Genomic DNA, 21,512 nt, shown 5'->3' on the forward strand with positions numbered 1-21,512 from the left:
ACCTTTTGCAAATCTTTTCAAGGATTGAAATTAAACTCATGGTAGATAAACATCTACATGTAATTTAACAACATATGTGAGCTTGTGTTGGAACATGAACCTCCATGTTATATTATCCATGATTGTTGAATTGAAATCAACTGCTCTTTAGAAATCTGTAGTTTATGGCTACATCGGCACTGAACGAGGGCAATAACTAGCAGATGGAAATGATAAGTAATAATTAATTTATCCCCTAAATTATATCAATATATTGTGTTTTGGATTAGACCTCTATAATTATACAATTTGTGTGACTTTGACCATTATCATTAGTCCACAGCACCACAGTATAAATGGAGGGACATTCTTCCCCTGGATGCTTCTATGGTAACTGAACAGTGTTTGTTGCTGTCAGGGAGTGTAAACTCTGGGGGTTCAGAGTTTACACTCCAGTGGGTTCCACATCGGTCACCATCACTGTTGCCCCAGTGATGAGTGTGTGTGTCTGCACATGCTTGAGTCTCGTGTGTAAATATACTGCGTCTTGCAAATACAATCATACTGGAGTTTTTGTGGAAAGAGTCATCACATAAGACTTTGGCATTTATGATAAAATGACCGCAAAATAACACATTTTAATGGCAAAACAGGGCGAAAACTGAATTTTTAAGGTACTATATACAATATTATTACAAGATTCAAAACCACTAGATGTTGAATTAGAGCACCAGCATCTCTCCTCCTGTCCAAGTAAATAATGACCCAACACAGTGGGCAGGCGTTGCTTATCCAGACATCTGCACATATTTTATGGAAGCAGCAAGTGGCATTAAGTGTCTGTAAATAATTGACCTGCTAATATCCATTTGTTGTCCATTTTGTTAATATCTGGCTGAGTGTCTACCTCTAATAACCGCTTCACACTGCAGTGTATGAACTACGCCACATGCTGGCAATGCATTTAAATTACTCTTGAGCTATGGTTTATAGCATGTAGTCACTGCCACTAGAATTCCCATGAAATGATATTGACAACAAAAACATTGAACACTATCCACATACTGATAAGTTCAGTTTAGTAAAGACTCCCAGGAGAGGATATAAGGCCAGACCACGACAGGTTGATGTCAGGGTTGGTTGTGCACTGACTCACAATGTCTATAGGACCTCTGTCAAAGTAATGGTTGGGTACAAAAACACATAAATGATTAGTGATTTTAAATGATTTGTGAGTTTATTGAAATAAACCTGCAGTCAAGGGAAATAGGGAAAGAACATTTGTGCCCTATTGTTAAGACAGATCTTTTTTCAGAGGGCAAGGAGTGTGGCTAAGTGACACAATATTATAATGGTGGTCTTTAAATGATTTGAAACACATAATGTTTCAATCGAAAAGTCATCATCAATGGTGAAGCCAACCAGCACCTAGGCCTGCCCACACTCAGCCAGCCAGTACCATTACATACACAGGAAGTACTGTATGTCAAAGAAAATCAGAATATAGGTACATACTGTCATTACATCAGTACAGAAAATACATATTTAGTAGTTTATTAGTGTACAACTAGTAACTAGTAACTTAACTAGTTTGACATTACACTTTATTGGAATGTAACTAATTATTCATCGTAAAATTGAGGCAGAGATGTTCAATGAAGAAAATGCAATCAGGTAATATATGTCATACATTTGCAGTGTGAGGAGTCAACTGGACTTTGGGAGCAGCAAGAGCACGACATAAAGAGCCATTTATCCATCGATTTTAGCTCAGTTGTCTTATAAATTCTAAATGTATTTTATTAAGTTAAATCTTTAATAATTCTGATGGATTACGATTATTTTTTATTTTTCTGCAATGACTAGATTTTACGCTGAATTTGTCACAGTGTCAGTAGACACAGACTAATGTTGGCTACTAATGTTTGTTAGCAGATTATGTTGTTATATAGTTCTTCTTCCTTTAGCCTTCTTCTCTTTCATTAGGATTCATCCAAACACACCTAATGGATTTCGTTCCTTATCACCAACTCATTCTTCTTCTTAACTTTTAGCTCTCTTGATACATTTATTTTTTTACCATCTGTCTGCTATAATATATAGCACTACCTACATTAATGCATGATAAATCTCTTCATGGGTTACTTAAGTCATTTTTCTTCTATCTCATCATTTATTTATTCTTTCCTTTTATTTCCCATGCTTCTACTTATTTGATTCGTTTTGCAACATCCAAATAGGCAAATTCAATCTCCCTCTCAGCAGGACAGGTGCTGGTGAACTCCTCCCTCTGATAGGCGCAGTTTAAATACCTCCACACCCCTGTCATCTCCACTGGAATCTCAAAGCCACGATATTTCTTGGCCACGATCTGCAAACAGAAAAATGTGAGTGAGTTTGTAAAAGTTGGGAGCATTGATTGTGATCATCTTGTTGAACATTCTTTTCCCTACAGTATGAAAATCAGGCTGAAAGAACCTTAAGGATGTGCAGTTTAGGTAACAGGTTGCAGTCTGCCAGGGTGAGCTCAGACCCATCTAAGAAGCTTCGAGAGGATTCGGGCAGGTCTCCTGCGGCATCAGCATCAATCTCCTCAGGCAACGGAGTCCTTAGGAACTCATCGAGACGCCGAAGTGACTTCAGCAAGGCTTTCTCTAAGGCTGCAGATAGAGGTACAGAGAATGAGTAGTAGATTACTGACTGCTTTAGCATGTAGCTCCTTGAGGGTAACTAATAGTAGATATATGAACATCAATGGCCTTAAAAGATAGAATCTCATTCATTCCCCAGGTCCTTTAACTTCAACCACACCAAAGCTATCTCAATATTACCATTTATATTGACAGTTGATATGATGAACAGATTATATTTGCCTATTTAGCAGGGACATTAGCGTTATTTATATATGTTTGTGTCCTCAATATACTTTTTTTTTTTAGTTGTAATTTGGTCTCCAACAAGTCCTGAGAAAAATGTACATTATGTATTGGGCAGGTAGAGCACAGTGAGTTTATTTTTTTAGGATACTAATGTTGTTTGTCTGGTCCACCACTTGACTGAATTAACTCAAACACTATTGGACCATGAAATGCAGGACATTCATGTTCCCCTCGGGATGAATTTTTATAACTTTGATGATCCTCTGACATTTCGGGTCAACATTTTGATTTGACCAATACTTTGATGACTAACTGCATCAGCATTTGCGGGCATTGATGCAGGCACTTAAAAGTGCATTTGTGTCTCAGCATCGCATGCATTAAAGTATACCGTCAGTAAGGGGCTCCGCTTACACACAGCTTTGCTCCAGTAAACCCACTACAGCACTGAGGCTTGGAATATGATCACATCACATTGCATTGAGATGGTACAACATTGGCACCAAGCCAATGTCAAGCAGTCTACATGTTTTAAAAGACTGAAGCAGAGAAAAAGTGCTGAGATTGTGGTTTATCGTGGTTACCTGCTTTTGCATCACCAATTCCTGAAAAATACGCAGTGCTGGTATGAAGGGGGAAGAGGGAGAGACAGTCACCTCTTCTTCCTGCAGTAGCTCAGAGTTTCAAGCTTGGTGTAAAGCAATCAGTAGTTTACCAGGAAAACCCACAAGCTATTAAAATGTCCACATGCACAGTGTATAAACCTTATGTATTTTAGTCTGTTCCTGTCCTTGGGTGTGTTAATGTATTTGACTATACTGTCTGTACTCTGACTGCTTCTGTGTTGCTAAATTTCTCCAATTGTTACATGGTTGGTCGAGACTAGAATTGACTACTTAGTTCAACACCAGGAATTGCTGGTTTAAATGTCCTAAATACAAGCTATATTCCGTGTCCTGAAATATGAAGCTAAAGTCTAGGACTTATTTGACATTGTTTTATTCATGGGGTCAGAGACATCAGATAAAAAGAGACATTCATTCACACCAGTAGTTTATAGAAGTCTGAATGATAGTATTAATTAATTAATTAATTCCCTTCATCCAGAGCTTCTACCCACTGTATTTTCCAGATCCAGCTTTCTTCTAATGTGTGGTCATGATGTGCTATGACACACAGAGTACCTGATTGGTACTGATTACTTTTCTGAGAACTTTACATGAAGTAGAGATTGGATGGGTGTATCATTGGCGATATCGCCATTCCTGCTCAAATGCACAGTTGGTAGCTTGGACACCTCCAGTAAGTACTGAAATGTTTCAGCAGACGTGGAATTAGCAGTTACTGAACTCGTGTGCCTCTCCAAACTCCATTTTGTATTTATTTAATGATATAAATTAGTATGAAAGGATTAAGTACTGATATTATCCTTTTTTATTCATTACTTTTATAGTGAACAATAACTCAAGTTACATTTTTTCCTCCACTGTTAGATCTTGAGGTGTTACTTCAGCCTGTGACCAGTGCTCCTCTGCTGGGTGATCATCTGCAGCATTGTTACAATCTTTGAATACCCAGAACTACTGGACATCAAGCAGCTACCAGGGTTTCATTAGTGGGCTGTACTTAGTCTTTATAATAGTAAACAGTTGAAAGTGACACAAAGACACTATAAATATCCCCAGGTGGAATCAAATCTTAGATGTTGTGATTACTTATGCATTTTAACCACTAAGCCACCAGACGTCCCAGTACTATCAGTGTTTTTTTGTTGTTGTTTTTTTAGCTAGAGCCACAAGTAAAGCTGTATTGGTTGTTTTTATTAAGTCTGGCAGGTCACAGAGACGGCAGGTGAATAGACATGAGTGAGAGTGAAATGTCGCATGCCAGAAACCCTGAAAATGAAGTTGTGATCTCTGTCCAAAAGCTTGGAACCAGAGGGCATGTAAGTAAATGTTGTGAGAAAATAATAAAAATGAATTAGCTGAGGTGATAGTATTGCCTGATATGCAAACATTACAACGCAAGGCAGGTGTAACAAACAGTGTTAAAGAGAAGAATAGCTGTTAAATAACCCCAATGGTCTGGTCAATTAACCTAGAAGTCCTTGGTCCCCTGATAGTAGTCCCCAAGACCACCAGAATACCCCATTCATAGCATGCAACATATTTGGAGTGAGTAGAGGTCAGTGAGTGGAAATACTATAAAAGACCCCTGAGGACACAACTGAGGACTGCTTCAAAGAGCGGTGGCTAATGGGGAAGCACCAACACTTGATTAACCGGTGGTGTAACTTAATAAGTCAGGTTAGACTCTCAGGTTTACAGGGCTGGTCCAGCTTTGTCCAGCCAAAAATATTGATTGATTCAGCTTCAAGGAGAATAATTGGATGATCTCTTTCTCTTGCTCTCTTACCGTCGTTGGTGTCTTTCCTTGGGTTTTTGATGTAAGCAGAAAATTTGGCGAACACATCGATACCAGCTGTGTTGGCTTCGGGATGTTTGGAAGCCAGTCTGGGGTAGCTGGTGTTAAAGACATGTTAGAGAAGTCAAGTGAATAGTCTTGCATTTATTTTTGTTGCTCATGTACAATACTGACTAATGTATTATCAATTAAACAGGCGCGCCGCAGATGGCAGCCTCGGTACTTCGCTCTCTCTGGTACTTTGCGGTTTTTTTTGGGAGGAACTTTTAAACATCAGAAAGTCCACTACTTTTCCTCCAGTTTTTTCAGATCCGAACAGTTTTGCAGAGATTTTGGTCGGAGGCGCAGCAGCTCTCTATGGGATTTGTCAGAGACGCAGACGGGGTAAACGCGCAGGAGTGCTCGTCAGATTGAGGCGACGAGGATTACGCACTCCGCTGCCGTCTATACATCTGGCGAACGTCCGCTCCCTGGCAAATAAGATGGACGAACTGCTGCTTCTCAACTCTAAAAACACGGACTTCAGCAGATCCGCCACCCTGTGCTTCACTGAAACCTGGCTCAGTGAACACATCCCGGACGCCGCACTCCAGCTGCCTGGATACCAGGTGTTCCGAGCAGACCGCAGCACGGTGCTCTCGGGGGAAAACGAAGGGAGGTGGAATCTGCTTCTACATCAATGAAAGTTGGTGTAGAGATGTCACAGTGCTGTCCAAGTCATGTAGCCCTCACCTTGAGACTTTATTTACAAACTGCAAACCGTTTTATTCACCGCGGGAGTTCTCCTCGTTTGTCCTGGTCGATGTCTACACCCCACCTCAGGCCTGTGTAACAGAGGCCTTACAACAGCTGGCCGACCAGATAACAGAAGTGGAGAAAAAACACTCCCTGACTCCCTGCTCATCATTCTGGGGGATTTCAACAGAGCAAACCTCACCCATGAGCTCCCAAAGTACAGGCAGCACATTAAGTGTCCCACCAGAGAGGCTCACACTCTGGACCACTGCTACACAGTGCTAAAGGATGCTTATCGCTCTGTCCCCCGTGCAGCCTTAGGACTCTCCGACCACTGTCTGATTCATCTCATCCCAACCTACAGGCAGAAATTAAAAACTTTTATACCTGTGGTAAGGACCGTGAGGAAGTGGACAGAGGAGTCAAAGCTGAAGTTACAGGCCTGCTTTGACTGCTCTGATTGGGACGTCTTTGAAGCTGCAGCAACTGACCTGAACGAACTTACAGACACTGTGACGTCCTACATCAGTTTTTGTGAGGACGTGTGTGTGCAGACCAAAACCATCTGCACATACAACAACAATAAACTTTGGTTCACACCTAACCTCAGGAAGCTGCGTCAGACCAAGGAGGAGGCCTACAGAAGTGGGGATCAGGTCCTGTTCAAGCAGGCCAGAAACAGGCTGACAAAGGAGATCAGGGTAGCTAAGAGGAGCTACAGTGAGAGGCTAAAAAACAACCTCTCAGCCAACGACCTGCGTCAGCTTGGAGAAGCCTGCAGCACATCACCAGCTACAGGAGACCATCCCCCCACCCTGAAGGAAACCTCAGACTGGCTGACGACCTCAACAGCTTCTACTGTAGGTTTGACAAGCAGTTCACACCTCCCAACCACACAATTGGACTCCCTGCACCCTACTGGTGTTGAGCCATCTGAAGGACATCACAGGCCCCCTGCTGGACCCCCTGCAGTTTGCCTTCCGGGCAAACAGGTCGGCAGATGATGCAGTCAATGTGGGACTGCACTTCATCCTGCATCACCTCGACTCCCCAGGGACGTACGCGAGGATCCTGTTTGAGGACTTCAGCTTGGCGTTTAACACCGTCATCCCTGAAATCCTGCACCAAAAACTCACCCTGCTCACTGTGCCCACCTCCACCTGTCAGTGGATCACCAGCTTTTTGACTGACAGGAGGCAGCAGGTGAGGCTGGGGAGCACCATATCCAGCACCCGGACCATCAGCACTGGCACCCCCCAGGGCTGCGTCCTCTCCCCACTGCTCTTCTCCCTCTACACCAACGACTGCACCTCAGGGGACCCTTCTGTGAAACTCCTGAAGTATGCTGACGACACCACGGTAATCGGTCTGATCCAGGACGGTGACGAGTCAGCATACAGACAGGAGGTGGAACAGTTGGTCCACTGGTGCAGTCAGAACCACCTGGAGCTGAACCCGCTCAAGACTGTGGTGATGACAGTGGACTTCAGGAGAAATGCCCCGACACCTGCACCCCTCACCATCCTCAACAGCACAGCGTCTACTGCGGACTCCTTCAAGTTTCTGGGATCTGGGAGCCACAGGAGCTGCTGATCACATTCTACTCTGCCATCATCCAGTCTGTTCTCTGCACCTCCGCCACCAAACAGGACAGGAACAGACTGCAAAGGACAATCAGGTCTGCAGAAAGAATAATTGGAGCCGATCTGCCCTCCATCCAGGACTTGTACCTGTCCAGGGTCAGGAGGAGGGCAGGTAACATCTCTGCAGACCCCTCACACCTTGCACAGAAACTCTTTAAACTCCTCCCGTCTGGTAGGCGCTACAGATCACTGTACGCCAAAACCAGCAGACACAGAGACAGTTTCTTCCCCCAGGCCGTCACCCTGATGAACTCCCACTAGCCTCACAGTCTCAGGATCCACTGTAGATAGTTCCACCCCACCCCCCCGCACATTTGCTACTTTTTGCACTGCAATTTGCACTACACCTACCTCCATTGTATATACCGTTGTCAATAGAGTTCTATATTGTTTATATTGTCCTGTTCTTTCCTTTCACTGTACACAGTGAACTTTGTAAAGCACTGTGAGACAACTCTGTTGTGATATTGGGCTACACAAAATAAATTGAATTGAACTGAATTGAATAGAGAGTCAAGTTTACCAAGTCAAATTCCTTGTTTGTCTGTTCAAACTTGCTCAATAAAGTTGATTTGATTTGATTTGATTTGATTTGATTTGATACAGTGTCAAATTAGCTGTTTCTACACGTAAGCACACAACATTCCTTAGAACATTTTTAGGAATGTCATTAACCTATTTCACATGCATAATTTTTTCACTGACATACAAGTACTACACATACAGTCTGCTTTTCAGCACATCATCCATTACCTCCATGGATAAAAGCTCCAGGACATCAACCCTTTGCTACTAATACCCCAAAGACTTCTTGATATTGATTGAAACCAATTCAAAAGTATCATAGCTATCACATCACATATTTATTTGTCTAACTGTAATGGGTTAACTGAAGCTGGGATGATGCTTCTGTGGAGATATGTGTTTGAAAACTGACTCAGAGTGAAGGTAGAGAATACACCTCGCACACTTCGCACAAATCTCAGCAAAGTGTAGTGAGGACCTGTGCATCAAGCCATCTGATTGGTTAATCCAACATCCCTTCTGAAAGTTTTTCCATATCAAATTGAAAGCAGAGCAGAGGGATGTAACTTCTACAACAAACCACTTTATATTGTTGAAAATCTTGCCATTATCCCGTCCATTTACACTGTTAAATCTAATTTCTTTCTCATTTTTTCACCTGGGTGAAATTGATCTTCATTTCCTGATTTCTTCTATGTTTCCTTTAAATTGTGGTTTTAAATAAGATATTGTTTCTGATATCTTATCTTATCTTAGCTTATCTTTGGCTGATTGGTTAACTGCAGACAAGCGTACAGGCAGACAGACACATGCACACACAGACAAGACAGACACATGCACACACAGACAACCACAATAATAATACATGGGTGTAAATTATATTCAACGAAGAAATTGTCATTCTAGCTTATTTCATACAGTAACAAAATTGTAGTGATTAATATCATTTAAGGACATATTCACCATAACTAACCAAGACATTTTTGTCATGAATAAATGTATTTTGACAAATGTCAAAATTTACTATGCCTACATTTTCACATTCGATGTATCTTTATTGCAAAATTGGCCTTAAATTTAATCAAATGGTGGCATCAAATAGTCTTAAATTTAACTATGCTAATACATGTAGACATCTCATGTGTGTTTCAGTACCGTGGTGGGGTCAATTTCTCCTCCAGGAACTCCTCTATCTTGTTGACATCAACCTTGACCTCACCATTAAAGGTCACAAAAGGAGGGTTGGTTCCTGGGGCAAGGTCCTGCAGGTTAGCCGGCTTCCTGTCAAGACAAATAAAACCAAAAGACCGTAAGAAGGATGAAGATTTACAGAGCTATCACAATAAATGTCAAATATTTCAAATACTGAAGAATTTTTACAACATCCTTTTTGGTTTACAGAGTTTCAAATTGTGTGTGACTGCATTTATAGACTCAGAGAATAAAAGCTTTTTATGTGTTCAAATTATGAATGTGTGCACTAAATTACCGTTTAAGGTCGACAGTGGTGACGCTGAAGATGACTCCTTTAAGCCACAGGATCATAAAGAGTCTCTGAGAGAATGGACAGTTTCCAATGCTCTCCCCATCACTCCCCGCCTATTCGCACACACATACATAAACATATGCATGCACATGAAGAGACACACACCAGTGCAGAAATGAGAGAATGCTTTAGATCAAATATAGAGCCTACATGAATGTCAGTGCCAAAAATGAGCTGCAGGATAGGTATAAACCCACAAAATACATGCTGTATTGCAAAGGCTGACAACTCCAGACAGCTGGTATCCGCCCTCAATTGTGAGACTTTTGCTAATAAATTAAGGAGAGTTTTTTTACCATCTCGACCACTGTGGGTGCACAAATAAAAGCCTGCTCAACGCCCATCAAAGAGCTCACAATGTGGCAGAATACTCTGGAGTTCCAGAGCTTGCAGGGTGCAGGGTAGAATGGCCAAGCGCTATAATGCACCTTCAAGAATGGATTAAATGAGCAACTAAAACATGAATTTGCCTCCCGTGATGACCCTGTTAATTTTGATTCACTTGACTCCCTTGGCATTCGCATTGATAATCACCTGTGTGAACACCACAGGGAGATTTCTGACCGGCCTCCGCTTCCAAGTGTCCCCCAAATTCCTGTGAGAACAGATTCTCAGCCTGATACCACCGCTCTCGCCTTGCCTGCTCCACCAGCAGCTCAGGCAGAGAGTTCATGCAGCTGGGCAGGACACGCCTCTCTCGTCACTCTTTCATTTTTTTCATATTTCATTGCTTCCTGCCGTGTTCAGGATACTGGTGAGCCTGGCACCTTCCACAGTACCACCTATTAAGAGATTTCAACTCCAGCCACTCTCTGCGTCAATAAGATTATCATACTCCTCCTAGCTCTTATTGTCTCTGGAGCTGAGGACAACTTCATAGACAGCAAATTAGCCTGTCAATTAAGGATCCCCTTCAACCCTGACCGCCAATGCTCTTAATGGTAGTTTCCTGTATTCAGAAAACATAGTGCACTGACATTATCACCCCATCGCCCCTACAACTGTGCTATAGATTTGCTACCTGGAGCCCAATTACCCACCAGCAAACTATATAACATGTCTCGCCCTGAAAGAGAGTCGATGGAAAAGTACATACAGGAGTTCCTGGCCACTGGATTGATTCAATCCTCTTCTTCTCCAGCAAGCCCAGGCTTTTTTTTTATGTAGAAAAGAAAGATAAGACCCTACGCTCCTGTATTAATTATCGAGGCCTCAACAATATTACTGTTAAGAACAAGAGTCCTCTCCCCTCAATCTCTTCCATTTTTGAGCTCCTGCTAGGAGCCACAATCTACACAAAACTGGATCTACATGACTGTTACCATCTGAGGATTATGGAAGACACGTTCCAGACACCCTGGGACACTTTGAATACCTGGTAATGTTGTTCACCAACACCCCCGCTGTTTTCCAAAGCCCTCGTCAATGATGTTTTGATAAATGTCCTTAATTGCTTTGTTTTTGTATACCTCTGACATTCTGGCCTTTCCACAGAATCTGCCCAACCACGTCTATCACATCCGGCAAGTGCTCCAGAGGCTCTTGGAAAACCAATTTTATGTTAAAGTTTAGAAGTCTGAATTCCATGCAGAGTTGGAGAGTTGGGGTACATTATTAGGACTGGGTAAATAAACTTGACCAAGAGAAGACCAGAGCTGCTGTGGCCACAACCCAACACATCAAAGCAATTATAGAGATTCCTAGGTTTCAGCAACTTCTATCGTCATTTTATCCATGACTACAGCAAAGTAGCAGTCCCCCTGACTTATCTCACTTCCACCTCAGTCCCCTTCGTTTGGTCTCCAGGGGCTCAATCTGCTTTCACTCAGCTGAAAGAGCTGTTCACATCTGCCCTCATCCTCTTTCAATCGGATCCCACATGTTAGTTCGCTGTTGAGGTGGATTTCTCTGAGACAGGAGTAAGAGCTTCTCTCTCAGCGGTCTGGCCCTCACCAGAAACTACATCCCTGTGCCTTCTTCTCCCTCCATCTCTTCTCAATTACAACGTAACAGGGAGCTGCTAACGGTTAACCTTGCTCTGGAGGAAGACACTGGCTGGAGGGAGCAGAGCAACCAGTTATTTGGACAGACCACAAGAACTTGGTATACATCCTGTGGCTCAGTGGTAGAGGGGGTCATCCCTCAATCAGAAGGTCGGAGGTTCAATCCCCAGCTTCAACATGTTGAAGTGTCCTTGGGCAAGACACTGAACCCCAACTTGCTCCTGAAGCAGCTTCAGTGTGTGAATGAGTATGAAAGAATAGTCTCCTCCAAATTATATTCCTCCTGTATGAATGGGTAAATGAGGATCTCATGTAAAGCGCTTTGAGTAGTTTATATATATATATGTACAAATACAGACCATTTACCATTACATTAAGGCCACCTACCAGCAAGCATGATGGCCTCTAGCTTTTGGTAAATTTAACTTTTCCCTCACTCCAGGAACATCAAGCCTCATGTCATGTTTGTCATCATGTTTAGATGAATAGATATTTATTAACGTATCCATTTTATTGTTGTTTTATTGTTGTCAATTGACTGAGAGAGCCACTGGATACATGGATTTCTCCAGGGGGATGTTTAATTTGTTTATCTATCTATATGTGGTGGCAGCAGTAACCTGGGAGATCAAGGTGGTGGTAAGGAGGGCTCAACTTACACATCCAGACCCAGGTAATGGTCCACCTAACGTCTGTGTCTCTGTTCCAGGTGCAGTCTACTGCAACTTCTGTTTTGCCTGTCATCTCGGAATCAATCAAACCCTAACTCAAACAGCACCTCTGGTGGCCCACCATTGTGACTGACACTCATTCCTTCATTTCCACCTATACAGTTTGTACTCCACCACCATCTGACAGCTGCACTTTTAAATATCAAAGATGAATCAAATGACCATTTGTGCTGTAATGTCAAATGATTTGCTTGCGGTGATGAGTCCATCCATCTATGCAACATTGCGGAACTTTAAACCTCTTTTAGCTCATAATGTTTTGAGGGAACATTCTGGTTTATGGCACATTGTTGGCTGACTCCAGCAGCAGCGGACAGCTGGTTTTCGCTAAAAAAGCTCACTGCACACTCCCTGTCCAGCACTCCACACCAGATCTAAGAACTACATAGCCAGCTATTCACCAGATGGAGAGAAATAGGTAATTGTAATGACAATTGCAGATTTAATATGACCACAACCTTGATCATGTGAGCTTATTCGTTTTACTTTAACCATATCTCAACCATAAAGGAATTAAGGTGATTGTTGAATACATTGATTCTGTGAATATAGTTAGTTGAGGATTTGAAGTACATAACATCACTTACCTTTGCTAATAGTTCAATGGATGGGAAGCCCAATTTTCTAAGTGCAGTGTCATAATAGCATTCTAAATGGCTTGAAAGGCTGAGTGAAAGCTCACACTCCTCTAAAAACATTAAAAAGATGACTTCTTACCCATGCAACAAAAACAACAAACAAAATTTAATCCCTGTTATTTTAACAAAAAACATGATAACTTGCCAACTAGCACCATATCTGTCTATTTGTCCATCTGACTGTATCTCAGACTGCATGTTTGTGTTGTTATGTTATGGGTTGTGGTTAGGTCTGTAATAGTTATAGTACTATTTTAGACTATATAAATCCTACCATTTTTACTGATTAAGTTGCCTGAGCTGATATCATGTGGCAATATTGGACATGTACACTGTTGCCCATAAAGTTGGAATAATTGTTCAATACCCCCAATTTTGTTAAAGATTGACTACACAGTTTGCAAAGGTTCATTGTGGTTTAAGTTTCACTGTGATCTGTTTGGAAGAGTTTGATCAATAAAGTTGAGAAGATATAAACTTTATTTATCAAGAATAAATCACATTGTCACAATCATTTCATGAGAAGAGGTAAAAATCATTTTATTCCAACTTTATGGGTAACTGTGTACTTATCATATTGTATAAAAAGGTTTATTTTTTGATTTTGGTGATGAACACTGAGTAACTGATCTTGTTTGACATTCTACTACTCCTAGACAACTAGTACAACCTAGTACAACTGGTGTGCTTCACAAATGAAAGATATACCACTGAAGTGGCTGAAGTGCAGTTTGTTTGTATCAACTACAGCACCATCTGTCGACCACAGTCTTAGTCCCTCATGGATCCAACCCCGTCAGAGGACGCAAGCAGGCATACAGGGACTTTTCTCACGTCGTCGCCATTGTTGTTTACATTCTGTAATGGCCTGGACCTGCATGTGATGTCATCCACAACACTGTTTTGAGGATACAGACCCAGCAACCTGATGCATTCATTGTGATATCAGGAGATTTTTAATCATGTCAGCCTCACCAGCCACCTGACTGGCTTTACACAGTATGTTGACAGTCCCACAACACACTTGATCAGCTTTATACTTAAAGGTTCACTCTTGAACAACGTTGAAGAAGACAGCATTTGTATTAATTTTAATTTTAATACACACAATTTTAATTTTAATACACACACACACACACACACACACACACACACACATATATATATATATATATATATGAGTGAACCTTTTCTTATCATAACCTTTTCTTTTTGAAGTCTTCCTACAAGCCCTTCCTACAAGCCACGCACACATTCAGGAAGTGGACACCAGAGGCCAGTGAATCTCTTAGGGCCTGCTTTGAGTGCAAAGATCGAGATGTGTTGCTGGGATCACAGGAAATAACAAGAACTAATATTGACACTAATATCAGACAGACTGGTTGACTGCACTACAGACTACATTAACTTCTCTAGGGACATGGTTATACCAGGAGGGACTGGACATTGTTTTCTTCAAGGCTAGTTGCTTCATTTGTTCTTAGCGGAAGTCTTTGGATTTCTCTAGCAAATCTCTTTCGACTTGACTGCATCAAAATGGGCTTTGCGAAGCTCAGGGTCAGTGGTTTCCACTTCTCCCACCATTGCTTCTTCACATGGAAGATTCTGCTGCCAGACAAAGTCTGGTCCTTTCAGCCTTTCAACTGAACTGAACATAGTTTATTGTTTTGGGGGATTCGTTTTGTCTGTCTTGAGAAGAAGCAGGAGTTCGTAGTGGCCGTTGTCCTTCTGCCTTATACCTTCTTTCACTTTGGATAAGAAGATAAGGTCTTTCTGAGAAATTGGGTTATCTTCTGCAGTTTGATCTGTCAAATCAGAATCAAGAGCTTTGATTTGGTGATGAGCTGACTTCTTTCTTTAGTTCAGCTGATGGTTGTGCAACAGATATTATTTGTTGCACTATGCTTCTGTGACTAGGTCCTATTGCATCAATGTAGTTGATTGCTGAAATTTTGTGTGAAAAGTGATGGCAGTGGAATCCTTTTCTCTAAATGGTAGTCTCTAATTTAAGTGGTTTGTCACTTTTTGACAGGGTGACTGATGACCTTGTAGATATTGTGGACAGCCGCAAACTAACATTCTCTTTGTTTGTGTTGAGGTCTTAGGCCACTTGATCTAGAATAAAAGTAATATCACTCTGCATGCCTAAGAGTGAGTAGACAAGGACTGCTTGATCTGGATGTTTTATTGATGACAATCAGACAGGTAAGATTTAAGTTGTTTGTTTGCTCTTGCCACCTTGCAGCCATTTCTTTTGCGTCTGCCTTGTCCTTTGCGTTGTTGTTTGAACTTGTCATCATGCAAACATGTGGGATGTCTCTTCTGGCACTGGCATGTTCTCTTGTTATCACACCTTCTTGAATGATGTCCAGTCTTCAAACATCCAAGGCAAACCCTTTCAGCTTGCACAAACTTCAGACAATCTTGACCTGTCTTTTCATTGAACTTTCTCCACTTGGAGAGGATATGTCCTGTTCTTTTGCAGAATTGGTGTAATGGGTTGCTGCTCTGTGTTGTCTTTGTGGACAGTGTCTTTGCTTGAATGGTTTGACTTCGTAGATGCTTTGGTTTCTCATTTTCTACACTCTTGATCACTTGTATTGAAGATATGGGATCACAAGCGAGATCTGCTTCCATTGATAAGACGTTCACAAGCTCTTTGAATGGTGGGTACTCCGCATTTGCTTGTGTGCTTTCCATGGCTTTGCAGTCCATCTGGATACCAACCAATCTGGCAATTTCAGCAGAATCTTTTGACTCTCATTGCTGTCATTATGAACTCCCATTGCTTTTATGTGGGGTTTTGCAGCCTTGCAAGGAAGTCTGCGAATTCTCTTAGTTCACAGCCAGCTTTGTTTTGACCAGTCATGCAGCTTGTTTCTGAGGTACTTCCCAATTATGAATGAGTCTGCAAAACATTTTCCCAACAGGGAAATCTTCTTCTTATCTTCTTCTTGCAGCCCCACCTAAGCACTTTCTTAGGTAATACAGTTTTTCATTCTTTGGGATATTTTTTCTGTCTATGAATGTTTCAAAAGACAAGTCGTCGGCCCTTGGACTTGATCTCCAGTGAATAATGTGAGCTCTGGTATTGGAAGATTTGCATTTATAGCTTCTGCTATAACCAAATCAGAGCTGAGGCAAAGGCATCGAAGCTAATGATTACACTTAGATTGTTTGTATGCTTGACTTAGTTATATTTTTATATATATATATATATATATATATAATATTAATTTTAATACAAATGCTGTCTTCTTCAACGTTGTTCAAGAGTGAATACTGCCAATCTCTACTCTGTCAAGAACAGAGTGTACTGTACCAGAAATGGTACAGTGCGCCAACATTTCTTGGTGCCCCAGAGTGTTGAGCAGAACACTGCTCTATGCATTCCCACTCCCACATTGTTTCACTCTGGTCTAATTGTTGGGAACAAAGCCATTGTTGACTTATTTAACATACAAAGAATCCAGTGTATAATTAAATTTTTACTATTCATTGTAGAATCTCTGATTGGCTCCCTGGTTCCATCTGTACACATTTATCTGATTGACAGAGTTAAACTTGTTCTAATAGAACTTTGCCATTCTCATTAAATTGTGCTGTGAGCAGTAAGCAGTAATCCACGAGGAATGTAGGTGAACATGACAAAAACAAAATAAACAATACAAATTACAAGAGTAGAGTCACAGTATGTCTATTCTAGGAATAACAAGATCAAATTAATAAGTGCAACAAAATACGTCCTTAGAGATCAGTCACAGAATGTTGGCCCATGAAAAAGTCTAATAAAGGTTCTACACCCAGATTGGAGGTGAAGCTAAATAGGAGTGTTAGTAGATTGGACAGCTCACGTCAGTGGATCAGCAGTGGACCACAGCGAGTGGAACAGATTTTATTAGATGCCCTATATCGGCCTTATGTTTCAAAAACCCAGTGAATCCTATTAAGATTGTTTTCTGGCAATTACAAATAAAGTACATGCATATTTGATTAGAGGTGGGTATATGTTGCAGGTAACACTATGTTCAGAGTTCTCTGCACCAAACAGCAGGGTAATCAGCTTACAGAGTGAGAATGTAGAGATTAACCAATGCTACTGGCAACAGCATAGCACTGTTATTCAGTCATTGCCCTAATATCAGCTGCTGAGTGTTATACAAAACAACAATAGTAAAGAAATGTACAGTATCTTATGACTAGACAAAATCTAGTCAGTGTGGCATATTATAATTATGCCATTTTGAAGTAACTGCTCCATGAAATCCTCTCTAGACATATATTGACTGGTTAGCCCATTGTCTCAGTGGAGGTGAATAAAGGAATAAAGTCTTATTTGTGTACCTCAAGTGCTACTGAGTCCATTGACACACAGGGTCACTTGAAGCTTTATTTCCATCCATCCAAAATATTTCCATCTACCTCAGTTTGTGCTGCCAAGAGTCCCTGACAAAGGAGGCCATTGTTTGAATTTCAGTTCCCACTGAGAACAAGCTTTTTGTGTGTATGTGAAGTGGCTGTCAGATATTAGTGCATTTTTTCTTAGAGTTAAACCTCTCTCCTGGCCGTCAAAAGACTGCCCTCTTTTATTCTAACTTCAGTAAGAAATGTGCTCCTGAACCAGAGAGTAAAAATGACCACAGTGTGTGTGCTTGTGTGTAGCTTAAGATGACACATACATCAGTTTAAGCACACACTTAAAAGAGATGGAAAAAACACCAGAGACAAGCGGACCATTGAAAGCTTCACAAAGGGCACATTTCAAAGAAGGATGTTGTATCAGCTCAGATTATGTGACAATGGTAAAATATAGTATGTTCCTATTATTTTCTACAACCTTTAGAATTGCTTGTATGAAGCAATTCAGACTTCCATGCCTAATTGGTAAGGATATCACTATCTTAACAGGATAAGGTAAGCAGATCAAGATAGCCCCCCCCCCCCCCCCCCCCCCCCCCCCCCCCCCACATAAGGGGGTCACATCACATATCAAAACACTGCACAGCTATTTATAATAATTTCAAACAGGAATTTACAATTGTTATGGAGGTAATTTGCTTTTTATCATCAATTGTGCATGGTACACAGTAGAAGTACTGCCTTCATGTTACAGTAGACCACTGGAAATGTGGATATGTGACTGGCCAACACACTTGACCTGGACTCACAGTGGCCTCTTTGCAATGAACACAACCTTAGGTTTCCCTGTATGACTTTAACAATTTAAAAAAATATAGTTTTTTCAGTTGTTATTTGTTTTTTCAGTGTATGTGAAGAGTTATTGACTCTGGTATACATATAGTATGTGTACAGTATGTGTAGCTTCATTACCTTGACATAGAGGGAAATCTCATAGTCCTGGTCTTGGGGTGTTGTGTTGTTCCTGTGCAGAGGGGGAAAAGGGTTCTCCACCTGCCTATAGGAGATCAGTTTCACCTCTCTCATCTCCTCATGCTGGGGGACATATGAATGGCCATCCTCCAGCAGCACCACTCGTTTTTTTTTTACCTTTTTGGGCAGGGATTCATCTTTGATCACTGACTTTAGCTCCTTTAGCCAGTCCTCTTTCCTTGGTGGACTTTTCTCTTTTATTGGCAGTGTTTCGTTTTTCACCCATTCTTTTCTTCCCCACTCAGATTCCCTAATGTCTTTTTTCACAGGCCTCAGTTCTTTTCTCCACTCTCTCGCTTCTTCAGGTTGATCTTTTTTAATCCAGTCATTATCTTCTCTCTTGGGTGACAGCACTTTTACTGAGCCCCGTTTTTCTTTACTGAACAGCTGTGGCTCAGGACTTAAGATCTCATTCTCCATTGCTTGGGTCAGTTCTTTAACTCCTTTAACCTCTCTGCTGTCATTTTTTGGCTTCTCATCATTTCCTACCTCTCCTTCTTCACGTTTCTGTTTCTCTTCATTTTCCTTACCGAGTTCAACCTTCTGTTCTTGCAGTTCTTGATACTTTCCATCATTTGTCTCCACTATGGTATCTTCAGAAGGGGCTGTAATGGTGGCAGGCTTTTGTTCCTCAAGGTCTGTACTTGGACACACCTTTATCTCTTCAATGTCATCATCTAAAACAGTTACAGGTTCCTCCGCCATCTCCATTGCTTCTTCTTCTGCTCCTCCTTTCTCTTCTTCTGCAAGGGCCTGCTCTCTTAGCTGTTGTCTGAGGCTCTCTACCCAATCTGTCCCTGCTTGTTCGCGGAGCTGCAAAGGATGTTCCTGCAAGTCACCTCCCCTCTCTTTTGTGGGCTTAATCTCATCTCCTGTCTCATGAGGTTCAACTTCACCCCCTTCTTCCAGCTCAAAGGCCTCCTCCACCTGGTCCAAATCCACATCTTGCTGTGTGCCTAAAGGTACATCTTCCACACACTGCAGTACTGGTCCTGGAAGATCTATTTCAGTCCAGTTTTCAACAAGAACAATCTTCTCCTCATACATTTCTAGATCACCTCTTCCTATGTGCTCCCTAACACCATTATCCCCTGTCTTCCCCTCATCTTCCATACATGGTTCTCCCCCATCCATCACAGCATTATCAACCCAAACCCGTCGCATTTGCTCCTCCTCCATATTTGTCTGGTTGATCACTACCATTCCTATTTCCTCAATCCCTCTTTCTGTCTCTGTCTGTTCTTCAGAGGATGCACATGCTAAGCCTACCTCTACCTTCTGATTTGCTTTACTCTCTCTCTCTCTGTCTAGAATATAATCACAGTCAAACATTGCATCTTTCACAAAATTCTTGGTACCCTCTTGCTCAACCCTCGCCTCTCTGCAATCCTCCTGTAGCCATCTATTATTATTAATGGACTCAATGTCCTGTTTGCTGGATTCTGAGTTGTCCCTCTCCTCAATGTTTTTCATTTCTTCTTTAGTCTCACTGGTTAATTGTTTGGTCAGATCGGTCACCACTTTGTTTGTGCAAATTGAATCACAGCATATACTATTGTCACCAACCGCTGAGGTTTGGCATGCATCATGTTGATTGATAACATTTATCCCCATGGTAACAGTGGCCACATTTATTGTTGGATCCAACTGTGCATCCTCTCCTGACTCTTCCAGAACAGTACTTGAGTCCTGAACATTCTCTGCATCATCATTAAGTGGCACTAACTTGTGTTCTTCATTGTCTTCATCATTGCTCTTTGTCACACTTATCCTTGTTTCTGAACTTGATGTCATTGACTCTTCTTCACCTTCTGTGCCTTCTTCATTTCTGTCTAATATGTGACCTGTCCCAACCTCTAACAATACTGAAGTCGCTGCCTTGGTGTCTTTTGACTCTGTCTCTCCCTTGCCTGCATTCCTGTTCTCTCTTGTCCATTCATCTGTCATTTTGTTCTCTTCATCCCCCACTTTTATTGCTTGCTCCCCATTTTCTTTCATTGTTTTACCTTCTCCCTGCTCCTCTGCTATCACTCCATTTGTTAAAAGGGCCATTCTGATCACCTTCATGTCCTCCCTTTCACTCAGTTCTCTGCTTTCTTCCTCAACTTGCCCCTCTCCTTTCTGAGCCATTATCAAAACATCCTCCCCTACTTCCTCAGCTAGTTCTACCTCCTCATCTTCCCCTTCCCCGTCCTCAACCTCTCTTCCTCTCTGGGTATTCAGGAATGAACAAACAGCTAGTGGGCTGTGGACAACGGCACCATTTGACAAATCTGGGTTTGGGCAGGAGTTTGACTGAGCCATTGGAAAAGTTTGAGGAAATGATTGGACACTTACTTAGGAATAATCGGTACCCAATTTTCCAGGAACAGTGTGCAGTTCTAAAAGATGCCACGTTTGTGTAATGAGACCTGTATTCCAGAAAAAGTCAAAGCTTTTGGTGGCACTAAGTGAGATACAAAATGCTTCGTGTTTCCAGATTAGGTCCAATGGGGAATCTCAGTGTATTTCTGAGAATGCCAAGGTTCCAAAAATTGTAAAATGAATCCAGTATTCCAGAAAATACCCCAAAAGGATCTCACAGTGTTTCTGATGTTCCAAGGCAAGAGACTAGGCATAGGAAAAAATTGTTTCCAAAGTCACAAGAGGAATCAATCCTGGAATAGCTCCCGATGCAAAGGATGATTTTGTCCAGGTTTCCAAATGGGTACGAAGATGGATTTCAGAATATTAACAAAGCTCTGAAGATTGTAAAAGTACTTTAGGATTCCCAGAACTTTCCAGGCAAAGGGTCTAAGATTTCACCCCCAAAGATCATAAAACATACTTATAAAAATGTTTAATCATAGAGGTTTAGGGTTGAAATTAAACAATTTAAACTCTTTTCTTGTGGCTATGGGGCTCTCGAATCAGTACTGCACCTTAAGCAGTGTTAGACATCATTAAATACAATCTCTCTCTCTCTCTCTCTCTTTCCCTCTCTGTTATTTTCTCTCTGTCTCTCTCCAGAGGATTAAA

General features: G+C 41.5%; 2 protein-coding genes across 2 annotated transcripts; both read right to left on the reverse strand.

Annotated features, from left to right (window-relative positions):
* Positions 1-2,188: 2,188 nt before the first annotated feature.
* On the reverse strand, positions 2,189-18,464 carry LOC139223668 (chloride intracellular channel protein 4). The gene is made up of 6 exons (XM_070855637.1): positions 18,435-18,464; positions 9,675-9,784; positions 9,341-9,466; positions 5,274-5,380; positions 2,458-2,639; positions 2,189-2,350 (listed from the first exon to the last, which is right to left on the reverse strand). The coding sequence occupies exons 2-6, from the start codon at positions 9,728-9,730 to the stop codon at positions 2,189-2,191; spliced, it is 633 nt and encodes a 210-aa protein (XP_070711738.1). The 5' UTR covers positions 9,731-9,784; positions 18,435-18,464.
* LOC139223425 (uncharacterized) lies at positions 17,767-20,798 on the reverse strand. Its single transcript, XM_070855341.1, has 2 exons — positions 18,435-20,798; positions 17,767-17,799 (listed from the first exon to the last, which is right to left on the reverse strand). Exons 1-2 carry the CDS (start codon positions 20,796-20,798, stop codon positions 17,767-17,769), a joined length of 2,397 nt encoding a protein of 798 aa, XP_070711442.1.
* Positions 20,799-21,512: the final 714 nt, after the last annotated feature.

This window comes from Pempheris klunzingeri, chromosome 24, assembly GCF_042242105.1.
Source record: "Pempheris klunzingeri isolate RE-2024b chromosome 24, fPemKlu1.hap1, whole genome shotgun sequence".
Lineage (NCBI taxonomy): Eukaryota > Metazoa > Chordata > Actinopteri > Acropomatiformes > Pempheridae > Pempheris > Pempheris klunzingeri.

Bases quoted from the DNA above. Each gene is read 5' to 3' on its own strand.
- LOC139223668 (XM_070855637.1), bottom strand. From the start codon at position 9,730: ATGATCCTGTGGCTTAAAGGAGTCATCTTCAGCGTCACCACTGTCGAC. The intron at 9,467-9,674 runs GTAATTTAGTGC...TTGTCTTGACAG, and splicing joins ACCACTGTCGACCTTAAACG to GAAGCCGGCTAACCTGCAGG. The intron at 2,640-5,273 runs GTAAGAGAGCAA...CTCTATCTGCAG, and splicing joins AAGGAAAGACACCAACGACG to CCTTAGAGAAAGCCTTGCTG.
- LOC139223425 (XM_070855341.1), bottom strand. From the start codon at position 20,798: ATGGCTCAGTCAAACTCCTGCCCAAACCCAGATTTGTCAAATGGTGCC. The intron at 17,800-18,434 runs GTAATGAAGCTA...ATCTCTTTTAAG, and splicing joins AGATTTCCCTCTATGTCAAG to TGTGTGCTTAAACTGATGTA.